Source organism: Malus domestica, chromosome 07 (assembly GCF_042453785.1).
Source record: "Malus domestica chromosome 07, GDT2T_hap1".
Taxonomy (NCBI): Eukaryota; Viridiplantae; Streptophyta; class Magnoliopsida; order Rosales; family Rosaceae; genus Malus; species Malus domestica.
Window position 1 is genome coordinate 33479956 of NC_091667.1, and position 19725 is coordinate 33499680.

At 36.4% G+C, this 19725-nt stretch overlaps 2 protein-coding genes and 1 long non-coding RNA gene across 3 annotated transcripts; all 3 read left to right on the forward strand.

Moving 5' to 3' along the window:
* Positions 1 to 2304: 2304 nt before the first annotated feature.
* Positions 2305 to 4066, forward strand: LOC103431148 (sorbitol dehydrogenase). The gene is made up of 2 exons (XM_008369292.4): positions 2305 to 2674; positions 2807 to 4066. Exons 1-2 carry the CDS (start codon positions 2545 to 2547, stop codon positions 3781 to 3783), a joined length of 1107 nt encoding a protein of 368 aa, XP_008367514.1. The 5' UTR covers positions 2305 to 2544; the 3' UTR covers positions 3784 to 4066.
* A 9091-nt stretch (positions 4067 to 13157) lies between these two features.
* On the forward strand, positions 13158 to 14858 carry LOC103439714 (sorbitol dehydrogenase-like). The gene is made up of 4 exons (XM_008378300.4): positions 13158 to 13374; positions 13493 to 13797; positions 13898 to 14376; positions 14494 to 14858. Exons 1-4 carry the CDS (start codon positions 13245 to 13247, stop codon positions 14684 to 14686), a joined length of 1107 nt encoding a protein of 368 aa, XP_008376522.1. The 5' UTR covers positions 13158 to 13244; the 3' UTR covers positions 14687 to 14858.
* A 770-nt stretch (positions 14859 to 15628) lies between these two features.
* Positions 15629 to 16899, forward strand: LOC103439713 (uncharacterized). The gene is made up of 3 exons (XR_530012.4): positions 15629 to 15894; positions 16299 to 16450; positions 16560 to 16899. It is a non-coding gene; the product is annotated as an uncharacterized lncRNA (long non-coding RNA).
* Positions 16900 to 19725: the final 2826 nt, after the last annotated feature.

Genomic DNA, 19725 nt, shown 5'->3' on the forward strand with positions numbered 1-19725 from the left:
ATGTCATTTCCCAATTTCTATGAATGAAAGTTTAAAAATATCAAATTTTGTATTCAATTCCATTGTTTTTTTAGGTTTACCAAACAGGTAAATTCGCAAATTCTAGAAAATAATCTCATCGTTTCAATTTCCGTCATTTTAAATTTTTTTTGTAATCTTAAATTTCTTCATCCAAACATAATGTTAGTTGTTATTTCAAATTTCTTGAAAACTTAAAAATCATCACCAAATTACTTTTATTGAAAATTAAAATTATTTATCTTGTGTTTATAAATTTAACTGAGTTTTTAGTTTTTTTTTTTTTTATAACTAAAAATAGCTACCAAACCAAATAACCCTTTAATAATACCAAAAATGCTGATTAGTAACTCTTCAATTCGTTTTTTACGGTAAGTTTATTGAATCGGGGGGATCGGGGATGCTGTGAAAGTCGAGAGAGAAGTGGTGGTTGGTGTGGCGGCTTGGGTGCCGTTGGCTTGGGTACTGTTGGGTGGGTGGCGGTGCCGTGGCATTCATCCTTCCATCTGGGTTACCATTGTTGACCGCTCCTTCACTAGTTCACTTTCATGCTGGACTTCAATTGATAAACTTCACATGCTGATGCTCTGCTTCGAAGAAACTTCGTCATCATTCATGCGCCAGAAAATTGGGGCTGGAAACAAAAGAGCCCAACTGTCAACTGACCCTTTTTTGTTTTCATTATCCGACGGTTATTAGTTAAACAGTCTTCTTTGGTTGGTAGGATGTTGACATTGCAAAATTTTGGAGAAATATTTTAGTAATTTGACTATATAGATTTTTTCACGAGTCATATGCCAAATTTTGGAGAAATATTTAGTAATTTGACTATGTAGATTTTTTCACGAGTCATATGCCAAATTTTGGAAAGAATCGATAAATGGATCATACATTTTATTTGATAAACTTCACATTGATGTCATAGGCTAAAATAATATTTTTTTAATATGTTTGATATTACTTAGGAGGTTTAAATTTGTTTTTTACGATAATCGAAGTTAAGATTTCTAACTTACAAGTGAAGAGAAAATTTACTAGACGGTAGTGCTAAGTGGCGGCTACTAGAAGTGTTTTTAAAATAATTGAAAGTGATTTTGTTGAAAATGTAAGTGAATCTTGAAAAACACTTGAAGTATTTCCTGTAAGAAGCACTTTAAATGTTTTTAGAATCCAAAAGTATTTTCTTTAAAAACTATTTTAGTTATTTTAAAAGTATTTTCAAACAAGTCATAAAACAAATATTTTTGATAACCTAGAATAAATAAAGATTTATCCGGTATGATCCGATCAATCATCTATCAATGTTCATATGGGGTAATTACGTTGAATATGTTTCCTCATGGGGTTCCAAGGATTATCTTAATTAAGTTCAAAATTACTCAATTACCTACCCAAATTGAATCGACATGGGACCCAACTGATGGATAAGGAGGTCGGATGCTACATCAATCTGACTCTGCATGCCGTGGAATCGATTCAGCAGTCCCCTAACATCCGTTGATTCTACATTTAGGTGGTCCCTACGCCCACACCTTCGCGCATCTTGCACTCCAACTTATTCGGCTGATTTAGTCGACGAACTATATTTTAATTGTATTTCTCTTCATTCGAGATAGTCGTAGTTGAGAAATTTTAAATTGAATTTGTGCATAAGATGATGAGGCGAATTTCATACCAAATTGTAGTTATCTTGTTGTACGGCTCAATGCAGATTTTCATCATCTTTTACTATTGTTTAAATAAATAAAACTTGTAACTAGTTAAGCTCCCAAAATCAAGAAGAAAACATCTACGTGACATAGTAACGGTATGTTAAACCAATTCACGAATGATATTCGAGATTCACAAAAAAGTTTAACACAAGAGGAGATACCAATCCCAATTTTAAGCAAGAGACGCATATATCCAAAAGTGTGATTGTAACTAAGGGAATATACTTGTGAACAAACCACTCCGCCCAAATCCAAACTTTTTTGGTGTGACATCCATACCATTATTCTGTGTTATTAATTTATGCGTTATAACACAAGTGGATATTATTTTTGAGATTTCATATACTTATGGTAAAAGGTTAACAAATATATACACGTTTTATGATATCAATGAATTAATTTCTCCACGTAATAGTGTGTCAATCACACATGTTATGATAAGAATGAATTAAATTCTGCATGTAACAGTGTGATAATCATACGTGTTATGATAAGAACGAATTAATTTCTGCATGTAAACATTTGACAATCTCAACGAAATATTTCTAGAATAATTCAAGATACACGTTAATCGAGGTTCCCCAAGGTACAACTATGACAACCAGTGCTTGGCCATATAAGATTCTATAAACTTACAGCGGGTGATCTTGCACCTTCACAGGCAACCTAGACCAATATAAATACCACCCCGTAGCCACTCTATTTTCATCAAGAAACCAAACAAGTCCGTGTATTCTGTGTATTCCGTGTATTCTGTGTCTATTTTATTTGAAGAATAAGTAGTTTGTGTCTTCCAAACAGAGAAAAGTAAAACATGGGTAAGGGAGGCCAATCCTGCAATGGCGTGGTTAGAGATACCAAACCTGTTGAGCAGGAAAACATGGCTGCCTGGCTCGTTGATGTTAACACCATCAGGATCCTACCTTTCAAGCTCCCCGATATTGGTATTTTACTTATCTCCCTACTTTTTAATTTCATCGCTAATTTTTTTTTCCTTTTTATTTTTTTATTTTCAGTTTTCATGGATGTATTGACTAACATGTTGCTCCCTGTTTTGTTTGGATTTCTTAATTTAGGACTCAATGATGTTCAAATTCGGATTAAGGCTGTCGGCATTTGTGGAAGCGATGTTCACTACCTCAAGAACATGAAACTGGCGGATTTTGAGGTGAAAGAACCAATGGTGATCGGACATGAGTGTGCTGGGATCGTAGAAAAAGTTGGGAGCGACGTGAAGCATCTGGTTTCTGGTGACCGCGTGGCTGTAGAGCCCGGCATCAGCTGCTCACGGTGCCAGCAGTGCAAAGGAGGCCGCTACAATCTCTGCCCCGACATGAAGTTTTTCGCCACCCCACCGGTTCATGGTTCCTTGGCTAACCAGATTGTGCACCCTGCAGATCTGTGCTTTAAACTGCCCGAAAACGTGAGCTTGGAGGAAGGAGCAATGTGTGAGCCCTTGAGTGTTGGGGTTCACGCTTGTCGGCGAGCCAATGTTGGTCCCGAAACAACTGTTCTGATCGTCGGTGCAGGGCCGATTGGGCTGGTTTCCGTGCTCGCTGCTCGTGCTTTCGGAGCACCAAGAATTGTCATCGTAGATATGGATGATAAGCGTTTAGCCGTGGCCAAGTCTCTGGGAGCTGATGGAACCGTCAAAGTTTCAGCAAAAATGGAGGATTTAGATGACGAAGTTGCCAAGATTAAAGAAACCATGGGAGCCGAAGTTGATGTGACCTTCGACTGTGTGGGTTTCAACAAAACCATGTCTACGGGCCTCAATGCTACTCGTCCCGGCGGCAAAGTTTGCCTTGTAGGAATGGGGCACAGCATGATGACAGTCCCTCTGACACCGGCTGCAGCCAGGGAGGTTGACGTGGTTGGAGTTTTCCGGTATAAGAACACATGGCCTCTTTGCCTTGAGTTTTTGAGAAGCGGGAAGATCGACGTGAAGCCGCTTATTACCCACCGGTTTGGATTTACCGAGAAGGAGGTGGAAGAAGCATTTGCAACCAGTGCTCGTGGGGGTGACGCCATTAAAGTCATGTTTAATCTATAGTAAATAAATCATTAAGTTTCTGAATTTTGGATTCGTCGAGAGGACAAGTTTTTGTGATGGTTTGGAAAATTGGAAGTCATCGTCTCGGATGAAGAATGGTCTTGTTTTTAAGTTCCGGGAAACTTGTTGATGTACAGAGACCATTGTATAGCTGTATTAGATCTCGGCATGCACCACACTAGTAAATTCATTATTTAACATGAGTCCATCAATACATGTTAACTATGTGCGTACGTATGCATGTAACTAAATTGTCTTCAATATAAATCATTTTTCTGCCAAAGTTGTTTTTATTTGCTTGCATTTCTTTGGACTATCGATGAGTGTTACAGACACGCATCATGTACGTACAATCGGCCTATAATCAAAGATAAACTAACTTGTCTATTCAAATCTTGCAACACAAGATGAAAATACTTCATTGCTTAAATTGCAAATTACTCTTTTCCTTTCTCTTTTTTTCACCTTAAGGCATAGGGGTTGTTCGGGACGGGATCCCGAACCGAAACTCATATCCCAAATCTTGAACCAATCTATTTCGGGATGAAATTCCAAAAACCGAAAGTTTAGGATTCTCGAAAAAAATTTGGGATTTCGGTACGGTTCGGAATTGGCCATTTTCCGTGCAAAGATTTCCCACGGCGCCGACAGAGGTGGAGAATAAGGGTGGAGGAGAGATTGAGAGACGAAGAAACAACAAGCGAGTCGTGGTGGCTGCATTGGCTGGGCGACGGAGAAATCAGACAGAACTCAGATGAGGGAGGGAGGGAGGGAGAGAGAGAGAGAGAATATCAGGGTTATGTATGAAAGCAACGTTGGTTTTGTATTGTGAAGGCGAAGTTGTCTTTGCATTACGTTTGAAAGTCAATATGCCTAGAGTCTAGGTGCTAGCAAAGAGGTGGAAGGCTTCAGACGTAATGATGATATCCAAGGTTTAGGAAGCTTTACGGAAGTGAGATGATAGATGGGAGAGTATGAAGTTTTTGAGGAAGTGAGGTGACAGATAGTAACGAACTGTTGAGATTGAACCTCAACTAAATCCTATGGCCATTATTAATTCAAATATACATAAAATTTATTATATTAATATATTGATCGGTTTGGTTTGAGAATACCGTACAAGGCCATATCAGATCCCAATCCCATACCAAAAATTTTCAGGATCGGGTATCGAACTGTTTAGAATTTTTGGTTTGAGATGTTTTCGGTTCAGTTTCAGGATTATTTCGGTATAGTTTGGGATTTTCAGGATTTGTTTTTACAGCCCTAGACATTTCCTTTTACTTTTTCTTATCACCCTAATACTTTTGTGTTAATGATGGTTGTCCAAATATTATTTTTGGTTGTTAATAGAATCCATATCTCTTTTATGAAACGAAAAACAGTCAAAAAGAGCAAAGCCTTTGTAATCAGTTGGTGTCTTGAGTGAGCCAAAATATTTGCAACAAAGTTTACCTCACGCCAAATATAAATAGAAATGACGTGGCTATTCACATCAGATACCATCTAAAATGATGTAAAAATGTGTTATAAAAACATGGTATGAATAACATTACTTTTAATTAGGATAGAAGCAGGCCAAGTGATTTTCAATTGGTTTTATAAAAATTTTAAATTTTAAACTCGTTAATACTTGTGCCACTTACTTGATTTACATGTTAGCGAAAACTAGCTCACATATGTGCCATGCTATACATTTTAGTAGAGTATTTGGCGAAAAAAGTTAAACAAGATAAAGTGTGACACAAAAGTTGAATTCATCGACTTAATGGCACTAAACAAGTTTCTAGCAGCATAATGAGATTCGACTTGTAGTTAAGAAGATATCAAATTAAGCCATCAATATTTTCATCTTATTAACTTACAAGAACCCTAAGTCTAACCATCTAGAAATTAAACATGACCCTTTCATTTTTTTTTGTTTGGACTGAATTAGTTGCCAACCGACAGGGATATAGCTCAAACCCCTGATCTCTTGAAAAATTTTAAGTGAGGTTTTGAGTTAATTTTCCGATATGAAACTTGAACTTTCGATCCACCACGCATGATCTCTAGAGATATTTTAGGGAACTTGTAGAAAATCATCAAAAATGTATTGTCATATACCCAATATATCAACAATATTTATACATTGACAATATCGACAAGGAACGTCTAGGAACTTTGGGAGAGACAGTCAATTAACTTGTTTTTTTTTTTTTTGTCAATATGCTCTATGCATTGGTATTCCTTGTTGATATTATTAATAATATGTTAATAGTCCGTATTTATGTTGTTGATAATTTCCCAATATTGGATTTAAGAGGTTCCTCTTCAGCCCTCAGTCTTTCAAACCCAATCATCTTGATATAAATTGGTGTAAAATATTACGTAAATTAAAATAAAATTTTAATTATATGAGAATATACATAAAGGAGAGGAATATTTTTTAAGAGGGATTGAGATTTACTCTGAATCTCTGTGTCTAAAGTATATAGGCCGAGAAATTTAGACCACTTAATTTCAATTTTACGATCTTAATTAGCTTATTCTATTTACTCATTTCACAAAAACTCAAAAAGTTCAACGTCTCATAATGTTTTCTTTCTTTCTTGAACCGCGGAGACCTCTCAGTTGATCTTTCATTCACAAGGATTCGAAGTTGATCTTTCATTCTTTGCAAGAGGACCACTAAAACAATTTTCCTGATTTTTTATATTGCATACGCGTGTGTCTGACTGGACACCTTGTCGTGGCACTTCGTTATCCATTATTAACGTACCACGGCTCTTTTGACTTTATTCGCTCTTGCACTTTATAAAAGGAAACTTCAGGATCGGTCGTTGCAACTCATGCCAACGGTCGCAAGATTCAATCCCACATATACGTGACGTAGGAATTAGTCAGTCGTCACCTACCTTGGACGCGTGCCAAAAACCCTAAGGTTTGCTGGCAACACAGATAGCACATCTCATGCATGGGCCTGGCCGCAGAGTGACCATCCAACTGTTGCTAAATAATTAATCTTTTATTTTATTTTTGGTCGGTTTCTGTTAGTTGATATATGGATAACAGGATTAATTACTTCACTGATTGGCAAATAGATTTTATTAACCGACCAAAAATATAAATAATTCAGGGAGTTAAAGAAGTCCCATGAAAAAGAACAAAAAGAAAACTTGTAAAACAAGATTATTATTCGTGTCCCCCTACCTACTCCACTCAAACTTCTTGGCACCAATTCTTACCTACTCGACCCATAAAGGGGCAAAAGCATTCTTACCTACTTGTTAGCTCCACCTACTCGATCGTTCGAGCAGGTTTTAGTAGGTTCTTTTGGGGGGATGCCTAGGCTAGGGTTTACTCGGACGCTAAGGGTAAATGAAAATATATATGCAGCAACAATTAAAATTGTGTTAGGAATGTGCAAGAGGGCAACACAATCATGCTGTTAAAATGACAGTACTTTAAACTTATCATGCATCATCATGTGTTTTTTAATGTTATTATCATCTTGTTCTGTCATCATGTGTTTTAATTTTTCCATACAAGTTTGCTTGCATTCAATTCTAATGTTTGGCGACGAAAATGGAACAAAATATGTTTATAGTTACACTTTTTTCTGTCAACAATATTGTTTAGTTCAATGTTATGACAAACCACGAAGTAAAGGGAAGCAACCTCTCGATATAATCTCCAAAATTGATTGAATCTCATGAAGAAGTTGAGGTTTTCCCATAAAATTAATTGGTAATATGGTGAGTAATCTATTGACTACTTATAAGCACATGAAAAGCCCATCATTTCCCTGATGTGGGATTGACTCTCAACAATTTGATGTAAGGCCAAGTTATTTAGAATAAAATGAATAGGATGGTGCTATTCACGCACCTATTTTTACATTCACACACTTCTTGTTTAATTTTGTCTGTTGATCATCTTTATTTTATTCAATCCAATAATAAAAAAATTTAAAAAAATATGTAAAGTAAAAAAAAATGTAAATATCACCATCGAACTGAATATTCCAGATTCCACTTTGAGTAACAATAAACCTAACATGGGCACGACCCGACTTATATTCCAGATTCCACTTTGAGTAAACCCAAACCTATAACATGGCCCTAACATGGGCAAGATTAACAGCAACCTGTATTCATACTCAAACCTAGCTATTTCGTCAAACCGACATATTCAAACTTATTAATTGTTACAACGGTCTTCATTTGGATAACGTTTTATAGTTTCACTTTCAGCCTCCAAATATTTGGATAATCCAATTGGAAAATTCCTGCTAGTCTTGGGCAAACCGATGCACCGTCCAAGACGGCATGTGGTAGAAGCTTCTCTCCGCCAAGTGTGGAATGGACTAAGTGAATTGTGGATAACGCTAGAACTCAGGCGAAATTCAGTGTCAAACATGTGGGGGGTTTCTTCTTTGATCTAACTAAACCTAGTCATAGAAAGAGGTGTAATGACAATATTTTTTTTTTTTTTTACAAACGATATTATTTACAAATGGAGGTGGGCTTAGCCTCATAATGAGCTAGCAATAATGTGGTTCAAATTCGTCTTTGGTGAGAAATGAACTAAAGACATTTTACTTACAAGTGAGAAGAACACTCTAGACTGTAATATTAAGTGGTTTATTTTTTAGTTTATACAAGATCTTTAGAGAAGGGGAATTGAAAACACATGAGTTCAATTACGAATAGATGTTTTAATCACTCGAATTACAAGACATCGATTATACTTTGAGCCGATTTTGGTTAGATCTGATGATGATTTTCAACACCTCTTTAGCTCCAAGACGGCATGTGGTAGAAGCTTCTCTCCGCCAAGTGTGGAATGGACTAAGTAAATTGTGGATAACGCTAGGACTCAGGCGAAATTCAATGTCAAACATGTTTTTTTTTTTTTTTTTTTTTGGGGGGGGGTTCTTCTTTGATCTAAACCTGGTCATACTACGTAAATTGTGGATAACGCTAGGACTCAGGCAAAATTCAGTGTCAAACATGTTTTTTTTTTTTTTTGGGGGGGGGGGGGCTTTCTTCTTCGATCTAAACCTAGTCATAGAAAGAGGTATAATGACAATATTATTTTTTAGTTTTTTTTTTTTTGACAAATGATATTATTTATAGATGGGGGTGGGCTTAGTCTCACAATGAGCTAGCAATAATGTGGTTCAAATTCGCCTTTGGCAAGAAACGAAACAAAGACCTCTCATTTATAAGTGAGAGGAACACTACCAGATTGTAGTACTAAGTGACTTATTTTTTTAGTTTATACAAGATCTTTAGAGAAGGGGGGTTGAAAGAATATGAGTTCAATTATGAATAGATGTTTTAATCACTCGAGTTACGAGACATCGCTTATACTTTAAGCCGATTTTGGCTAGATCTAATGTTGATTTTCAACAACTCTTTAGTGAACTTTTTTAAGATGAATTTTTCAGTTCTGGGAACATGGCTCGGTACACCAAGTGTAATAATAATATAATTGGTTGAAAACTTGAAGAAAAAAAAATTCAAGCAATTGTACCATTACTTGATGTACTTAACCGTGTCCTCTGCACTTGAAAAATCTTTTTTTTTTTTAGTCGACACTTTGGTAGCCTTGCTAATTTAAGCTTTTCAGTGAATCTGGATTGTAGGTTTCAACCCCCAACCCAATATATCCTTGGTAGTCTTCTTGGTGACATTAGAGCAATTCCACCGGGAAAAAAATGTCCCAGCCCTCAGTCCAAAAAACAAGCTAGCCCTCAGTCCATTTGCTCCAGCCTGTGGAGTTGCCTGGCACCCAGCCCAGCACGTTTTGGACTGACCAAGAAGCTGGCCTGTTTCTCAGGCGCGTGCAACACAAGCGCGCAAGGCGCGAGTGGGTTTCAGGCTTTCCTGAAAATGTGTCAGCCCACTTGGGCTCAGCGACGTGGCGTTATGATAGCCGTTGGATTTCCAACGGCTAGTTTTTCTAGACCGTTGGATTTCCAACGGTAAAAAAAATTTAAATTTTACTTTTAAAATAGACCGTCTGATCACAGATCAACGGTCTACGTTAATTAACTAAATTAAAATTTATTAAAAAATACAGAAAATTTTAAAAATTTTATTTATTTTTTCTATAAATACCTAACTCTCATCTTCCACCTTACACCACATTTCAATATTTTCTACACTTTCTACCAAAGCTTTCATATACTTTTTGTGTGAAAAAAAAAATACCAAAAAGCTTATGGTTGAAGAATAAAGTGTATTTGATGAGTTTATGTAATTTCATTTTAGTGTGTTTTTTTTTATAGTTTATTTGATGAGTATGTAATTTTATTTTAGTGTGTATTTTTTTTAAGTTTATTTGAAATTTTATCTGAAATTGGTTAAAAATCTTATCCAAAATAAACTTAAAAAAAAAACACCAAATAAATGCACTGGGTGCCAGCGCATTTTTTTAGGGGTGGAGATGCCTTGGCCTATTACTGTTCACTTGAGTGGATAAATGCGCTGGGTGCTGACGCAAAGTCCTTAGGGGTGGAATTGCTCTTAAGGGGCTGTCTTGGCCTAGAACAATGGCCAACTTTTTGTTAAGACTTCTTTCGGATATGTGTGGAAAACAGTTGTGCTCAGAAACCCTTATCAAATAATTTTAAAAAGAGTAATGCTAGGAAGACTAAATTTAGAAACTAAATTTTGGAAATTAAAGAACATGTAAGTTGATTATTGGTTTATTACAACGTTGATAGACATGCTTATTTTTATTTGTGACATATCATTTAGTTTGTAAATTTAATCTCTAAATTTAATTTCTCTAATATTATTCTTTTTAAAAACGTAACAAAATTAAAGCACTTTGAGAAAAAGAAAAAAAAAATTCTTGAAGAAACACATGGTAAGAAAAGCACTCGGAATGACTCCTCCTCAGGAAACATTCAAGCAATGTCCGCTTTAAACAATAATTTATTATTTTCTGTAAGGAAGAGGTATTCATCAATTCCCCCCCTCAACTTGTGACTATTGGCCAATTTCCCCCCTCAACTTTAATTTTGGCCAATTTCCCCCCTCAACTCTCATAATTAGTCAATTTCCCCCCTCAACTTTAATTTGGCCAATTCCCCCCCTCAACTCTCATAATTAGTCATTTTGCACCCTACTATTAATTTTTTAATTTGATCATAATTAAACAAGTGTGTGTAAGAAACTAAATAAGATGTATGTGTAGACATCGAAATTTCGGTAAATAAATGTTGACCGATAAATCAAAGTGGCAACGCTCATGTATTACATAAATTTTACACGTAACGTGTGACTCAACGAAAATTGAAATGAGTTGGAAAAGTCATCAAATAGGACACATGTCAACACCTGTCAGAAACGACTTATTTCATCTGGGATATTATATTCAAAATTAGGCCTTGGAAAATTCTATAAATACAAGCCCATTTCATTCATTTAGGGGGGAGGGACCAAAATCATTAAGCAAGCTCTGAAGCTCTGAAACTCCGAAGCTTTGAAACTCCGAAGCTCTCAAGCATCCAGGTTCCCGAAGAATCAAGAAAGCTCTCTTCGTTCTTTGTTCTTCGTTCATCTTAAAGATCAAGCCCCAACGGCCCTTTGGATCAACAATCATCCACCAATTCAAGATCAAGCCCCGACGACCCTTGAATAAAGTGTTCTTCGTTCTTCGTTCTTCGTTCATCGTTCATCCTCAAGATCAAGCCCCGACGACCCTTGAAGAAAGTGTTCTTCGTTCTTCGTTCATCATTCTTCCAAGATCAAGCCCCGACGACCCTTGGATCAACAGCATCAACAAATCCACACATCCAACCGTTCTTCAAGATCAAGCCCAAAAGTCCTTGAAGATCCGTTCATCACTGTTTCTTCAAGATCAAGCCCAAAAGCCCTTGAAGATCTGTTCATCACCGTTATTCAAGATCAAGCCTTAACGGCCCTTGAAGAAACATTCATCCTCAAGATCAAGCCCCAACGGCTCCTTGAAGATCCGCTCAAATCCACCTTCAAAGATCAAGCCCACAGCCCCTTGAAGAAACAAACAACTGTTCATCCCAAGATCAAGCCTCGACGGCCCTTGGATCAACGAAACATCCACAAATCAACGCCTTATGGAGATCGAATCAGATGATCAAGTTATAGAGAGATTGTAACCCAAAATCATCAAATACAAATATTTGTTTGTGCACGTTGTTCTTGTCTCTTTCGTTTCAGGAATTTTCCGTGTTCACAGTATGTTAATCATTTTCCTATATCTTTATCCTATTACAAATAGATTAAAATTTAGAATTTTACAATTTATCATAGATAGTATTATTAGTCATAATAAATCAGTGTGGAGTAATTTTATTTGATTTTTTACTATACAAAATTTATAACGAAAAGGATTGATGTGTACATTTTTGTATGTGAATACAATTTTCTTTATAAAAGTGAAAGTTAAGTTCCAGTAAATTGCAGAGAATCGAGCTTTAATGCAAAAATGGCTAGTCAATTCATAATTTTCGACTCCTTATTAAGAATAACCTATTTTATCGAAATAGGTCTGATCCATGAGTTTAGGATTATTATGTCTTTTTGTTATTATTTCTTCTTCTACATGCTTTAAACCCGATTCATAACTTTTTCTTATAATCAACCCATATCACATACTAATTGTATTATGTTTTTGTACATTTTACCGTATATTATGCAAGTGAGTTTATATTAATTTTAGTACTTTGTTGGAAGTTATTAGAAAGATTGAAAAAAAAAAAAAGAATAGATGGAAAATTAAAAAAAAAAATAACAGTAGGATGCAAATTGACTAATTATGAGAGTTGAGGGGGAAAATTGGCCAAATTAAAGTTGAGGGGGGAAATTGACTAATTATGAGAGTTGAGGGGGGGAATTGGCCAAAATTAAAGTTGATGGGGGAAATTGGCCAATAATCAAATAATTTTAAAAAGAGTAATGCTAGAAAGACTAAATTTAGAAACTAAATTTTGGAAATTAAAGAACATGTAAGTTGATGATTGGTTTATTACAACGTTGATAGACGTGCTTATTTTTATTTGTGACATATCATTTAGTTTGTAAATTTAATCTCTAAATTTAATTTCTCTAATATTATTCTTTTTAAAAACGTAACAAAATTAAAGCACTTTGAGAAAAAGAAAAAAAAAATTCTTGAAGAAACACATGGTAAGAAAAGCACTCGGAATGACTCCTCCTCAGGAAACATCCAAGAAATGTCCGCTTTAAACAATAATTTATTATTTTCTGTAAGGAATTAGATAGTGTTTCAGGTTTGGCTTATCCAAATTTTATATAGGTGTACAAACCAACTTGACCAAATCTGACTATCAAGACTTCTATAAATACCACACCCTAGCCAAAGCTTGTTCCATCATAAAACACAAGTACTCTTTGTCTTTGAAACACAAAACACAGAGAAAGCAAGACAATTCAGAAAAAAACAGAACCAGTATAAAAAACATTATGGGTAAGGGAGGGCAATTGATTAACGAAGTGGGTAAGGAAGCCAAACCTATTAAGCAAGAAAACATGGCTGCTTGGCTTGTTGATGTCAACACCATCAGGATCCTACCTTTCCAGCTCCCCAGTATCGGTATTTACCTCTCTCCCTTCTTTTAATTCCATGGTTATTTCTTTCAGTTTTTAGTTTTCATCGTTTATATCGTTGCTCACGTATAGCTCCCTGTTTTCTTGGGATTTTTTAATTTTAGGACCCAATGATGTTCGGATTCGGATTAAGGCTGTCGGCATTTGTGGAAGCGATGTTCACTACCTCAAGACAATGAAATGTGCGGATTTTGAGGTTAAGGAGCCAATGGTGATCGGACATGAATGTGCTGGGATCGTAGAAAAAGTTGGCAGCGAGGTGAAGCATCTGGTGCCCGGTGACCGCGTCGCGGTAGAACCTGGTATCAGCTGCTCACGGTGCCAGCAGTGCAGAGGAGGCCGCTACAATCTGTGCCCGGACATGAAGTTTTTCGCCACCCCACCGGTTCATGGTTCCTTGGCTAATCAGGTATTAATAGATACAATTAAAAAATTTCGACTTTCTTAAGCTTTGTGCCATATGAATTCTATAGGATTACGACCATCTAATAACCATTTCGTTTTAACAGATTGTGCATCCTGCGGATCTATGTTTTAAGCTGCCGGAGAACGTGAGCTTGGAGGAAGGGGCAATGTGCGAGCCCTTAAGTGTTGGGGTTCACGCTTGTCGTCGAGCCAATGTTGGTCCCGAAACAACTGTTCTGGTCATCGGAGCAGGGCCCATTGGTCTGGTTTCTGTTTTGGCCGCTCGTGCTTTTGGGGCACCAAGAATTGTCATTGTGGATATGGATGACCAGCGTCTAGCTATGGCAAAGTCTCTCGGCGCTGATGAAACCGTGAAAGTTTCGACAAAAATGGAGGACTTAGATGATGAAGTTGACAAGATTAAAAAGGCCATGAATTCCGAAGTGGATGTGACCTTCGATTGTGTTGGTTTCAATAAAACCATGTCGACGGGTCTCAACGCCACTCGCCCCGGCGGTAAAGTCTGCCTTGTCGGAATGGGACACGGCATGATGACTGTCCCTCTAACTCCAGCTGCTGCTAGGTATAAATTGTTTTCATTTCGTATAATTTCTCTTATAAGAATCGACCCCTAGCTGATCGTACATTAACAAATTATGTGATCTTATTTGATTAATTATTTTGTTGTGTTTGAACACAGGGAAGTTGATGTGGTTGGAGTTTTCCGGTACAAGAACACATGGCCACTTTGCCTCGATTTCTTGAGAACTGGGAAGATCGACGTGAAGCCGCTTATTACTCACCGGTTTGGATTCACCGAAAAGGAGGTGGAAGAAGCCTTTGCGACCAGTGCTCGTGGGGGTAACGCCATCAAAGTCATGTTTAATCTATAGAAATTAGCTATAAGTTACTAAATTTCTGATTCTTTGAGAGGACAAGTTGTGATGGTTCGGAAAGTTGGATGTACAGAGTTGAAATATTTTTTATTTGCCATTATTTCCTTCAAGATATATGAACTATGTAATGTTACATTATGCCGAAAGGTTATTCAATCATTATAAGACATTTTTTTTTTCTCCAAAAGCTGTGTTTATTTAACATGAGGTTTAATAGTTCAAATCACACCATTTAAGATGGAAGCCTTCAGACTCGTTTGGAAGTGCTTTTAAAATAATTGAAAGCATTTTTTTGATGAAATTGATTTTAGATTCCAAAAGTACTTTAAGTGCTTTTTGAAAGAAGCATTAGATATGTGCTTCTTGCAGGAAGTACTAAAAGTATTTTTTCGTGATTCACTTAGATTTTTACTAAGGCTTGATTTCAAAAACTTTTTCACTAAAAGAGCTTTCACTCATTTTAAAAACACTTTCAAATGAGCTTTTAATTGCTTCATTCGCAAGTAACTATTTTTCTTTCTCTTTTTCACCACAAGGCATTTTTTTTTTCACCCTAAAGTTATAAAGCCTAATATTCTTGTCTTAGTAAAAGCCAGATATCAAGAGGTGTTTTAATAGAATCTTTCTTTTTATTCAATTGATTTTAGGGAATTTAACGAAAAGCTCCCGGTGCTGTTCATTTTAACGAAAAACCATATTTTATACTAAAAATTCAATCATGTTACTATTCACTTTACCTTTTATTTTATCTTTATCGTTAAAACTCAAAATTTTCAAATCATTTTCATTAATTTATCTTTGATTTTATTAACATTTTGTAATATTAAACTCAATGGGACGTGTGGCACTGTTCATAATCACAGTGTGTTTCCTGTTTTGGCCCTGTTAAGTTTGTTTTATTACATTTTTGCCACTGATAAAAATGCCCCGCCCTGATCACGTTTCTCCATGACTTCTTCCGTTCGACTTGGATTCGAAAAAAAGCTTCTGCTCCAAATTTCAGGAGTGAATTCCCTCACCAAATTTCAAAAGCCAATTAGCTCCTGATCGTTCCAATTGAACTTCCTTTCCTTCAGTTGTTCCCATCAACATCATCTCCCTGGAACCTACGAGCTTAGTTGGGATTCCAGTTTTCCGATGATGATCGACGATCCCGGCAACGCCCGCCATCGAGGTTGGTCTGAAACGATTCCTCATCACCTATGGTACCTTCTATACCTATTGCATGTCAAAATCTACTTCAAATTTGTGATTTAATATAATTAGGTTTTAGTAAATTATTCAGGATTTTGTAAAATTTTACGTTTAAAATTCTAATTAGTTTGTTAGGGATTGTTGAGGGATGTTTAAGCCCAGTTTGTTTTTTATTTTCAACCGATATAATGAACTTGCACTACGTCATTGCCTCTTCTCTGTATGTATTTTCCAGTACACCTAATTACAAATTAAGTATTTAAATTATGGTGTGCATTTGAGAAGTGATTTGGATTTAGTTTGAAATGATCGGTTTGCATTATTTTAGATTTGAAGGCCATTGCTCTATCATCCGTGTATATTTTTCCATAATGAATGACTTATGTATCAAGCACTATTGACAATGGAATCATAGAAAACTCAACATGAGCCATTCCAGCCGCCACTTCATGTCGAAAGAAGAACGAGCAAGCCACTTTCTTGGAGGATTTGAAGGATCACATTAATGATCTTGTCAATGCATCTAAGGATGAACACAAAACTTGCTTCAAGAACACCATGCAGAAGGTTTGTTCCTCCTTCACATTTAATGCTAATACAGCCTGTCCATAAGTGTTTTCATTGTTCAATCGGTTTGCTTCTGACTCTAATTGGGTAATTGTGCATTCGTTTTTAGTTGTTTGGAATGTCAAAGATTGTTGTTGAGAGGAGCCATGACACCACGAAAGTTTAGGGTACTCTTCCCCTTCAAGCCACAGTACAAAATAGAACATCTTCTTTTATGTTTTGTAGGCAGATACATCTTGAGAACCAAACTTCGCTTTCTGGCTTTAACCAATTAGATTCTGGTGATGTATATTTTTTTTTAAATATTGGCACCTGCACTTCCAATTTCTATTATGGTCGTTCTTAGTATGTAGTATGTACCACGTCACCGTCAAATTTGATGGGTGAGATCTACCCAAAGAAACTCTATTGTTTCTTGAATTAATATACATGGCTATGCTCTCTACAAATTGATTGGCCTGGCTATATGGATGTATGCGAATAAATTATTATTAATTTGCCTCTATACTCTGATGCAACTGATATTATTGTATTACCATGCCTCTTCCTCTCAGTCTGTCACCCATTTGTTTGATTGAGCTTTGGTGTCCAGCTGGCTTAATTAACTGTAACTGATTACCTGAAACACAATTTTGCACTTTCTCTTTGTTCTTTCTGTTTAATTAATTGACCAAAATGTAACTGAACTATCTTGGTTATCGTCGATACTTCATTAGGCTGTGGCAGTAAGTGAGCAAAGGGCTCTTCCAAGTCCCCTCACAACGTTCTTCTGCTATAGGTCTTAGACAGTAATGTTGACCTACAGATCAAAGACAACTTCTTTTAGCAACCATTAATTCATTCTGCTATATGTCAGCAAACAAAGTGTTATGGAAACCGCGAGCTAAGAAATTGGATCCAAATTTAAATCTTGTTCTTCTCTCGGTTGCTAGAGTCCCCACTACTTCATAGCATTCCTATAATTTCACCTTTGCCACCCTTACTGGCTCCTATAATTTCACCATGCCACCACCGCAGAAGTTCTCTCAGCCACGATTTAAATCGCTCCGAGGACTCTGATCCAGATTACAACATCATGCACTACCACAACACCATGGCACTATACAACAACAACGACGCTTGGATGTGCAAGATGTTCCCATCCACCTTGAAAGTTCCCACAATGAGGTGGTTCTCGTAATCACCATCTAGATTCATCGAATGCTTTGAAAGCATAGTTGACCCTTTCACAAACACATAGTCGGTGTACCGCGATGTGCGCTAACGTCAAAGCCATGTTTAGGATGACCCCTCAGTCAAAAGACAAAAATCCTTAAGACTTATCTGAAACGCTTCTGCGTAGAACTGGCGGAAGTAGAGAAGCCGGATAACAGATTGGCCACTACGGCATTCAAACAAGGACTCTATGTTTACTCTCCCTCAAATTGATGCGCATATGTCACTAGCGCCCAACCTGTCAAGTGAGCTATGATATACTTTGCTAGACAACTTTTGTATGAACATTTACCAGTTGATCTTTAGACTTAACAAACTGCACGGAAATTAGTTCAGCTTCCAATTCCATTTCAACATGTTTAGTTCGATAATGTTGAACTGGATTGTGAGCAATGTCAATTGTAACCTTGTTATAACAATGTGACTTCATTGGTTTCCGTGGTCTAAAGCCCAAGTCGAAAGTAAATTTTGAACTCATAACAACTCACAAATGCTATAAGACATACCTCGAAACTCTACCTCAGGGCTTGATTTGGCAACAACATTTTTTTCTTTGCTTCGCCCGGTAACTAGATTGCCTCCAACAAATGTGAAATAACCTAAAGTTGAACATTTTTCAGTGGTAAAACACGCCCAGTTTGCAATTGTATACCCGAAAACGTCCAAGCGACCATGTTTTGAGAACATAAGTCATTTCTCTAGAGCAGCCTTTAGGTATCTCAAAATGTGATTATCCGCACTACAATTCTAAATTCTAGGAGCATGCATGAACTGGCTAACCACACTTACTGCATATGTAATATTTGAGATGATGTGTGCCAAATATATTAACCTTCCAACAAGACACTGATATTGTTCCTTATTGATTGGTGTTTGATCTTCTTACTTACCCAACATATGATTCAACTCTATAGATGTATCAGCAAGTTTGCAAGCAAGTATTCCAACTTATGTTAGCAATTTCATCACGTATTTCCGTGAGATAGGAAAAAAACAAAAACAAAAAAAACACCTTTCGGGGATATAGACACTTCCATCCCCAAGAAATACTTTAAGGGACCAAGGTCTTTCATCTTAAACTCTTGAGACATATATGTTTGTAATGCAGCTCTTTCTTTAAGATCATGCCATGTCACCACCATGTCATCTGCATAAATAATCAATGCAATGCTTTTATCTTTCTTACATTTCAAAAATAATATATGGTAGGAATTACTTTGTATATACACAAAGGCCTTCATTAACTTAATCAATTTGTCAAACCATGCTCGTGGAGACTGTTTGAGGCTGTAGAGAAGCTTCTTTATTTTGCACACTTTAATTCTCAGAAGGCATATTACATCCTAGGGGAGGATGGATCCATGATTTTACAATTACTGAATGAGTTCATGACTCGCAAACTCATCGTCCTTATCAGAACTCATAACCTAAATCTTACTCTATAACTGGGTACCCTCCTTTTTGTGGAACCTTTGAAACATAGAACTCACTTTCCCTTTTGTCTTTCGTAGACAAATCCATGTTATGCGGGTGCCATCTTTTATAAAGGAAAGGAACCATCGAGCTCTTCTAGGATTAGGAATTTTTGCTAGACCCCATACATCTGAACGAACGAGCAAAAAGACTTTGTTGCTCGTATAATGCTTAAGGGAAACGGAACATGATGTCGTTTTGCTAACTCACATATGTCACATATAAAATCAACATTACTGAGATTTGTAAATAGTGAAGGAAATAACTTCTTAAGATAATCGAATGATGCATGCCCCAGCCTTTTGTGCCATAACCATATACTAGTTTATATTTTTAAATTGTATCTCCACTTGCCTTGAAATTGAAAGCTTGAGCAATGCGCCGAGTACAAAAACTAATCAACTTTGTTATGCGAGTACAAGAGAATAAGAAACTATAAGATTATAGAAAACCCTAATGACAAAGTCAACTAAGCCCACTGAAGCTGGCCTCACAATAACATTGAGTCTTTTATTTAAAATATTATCTGTAAGATATTACCCAACTGACAGGAACAACAAAACATACATAAAAGTAAAACTCAAAGG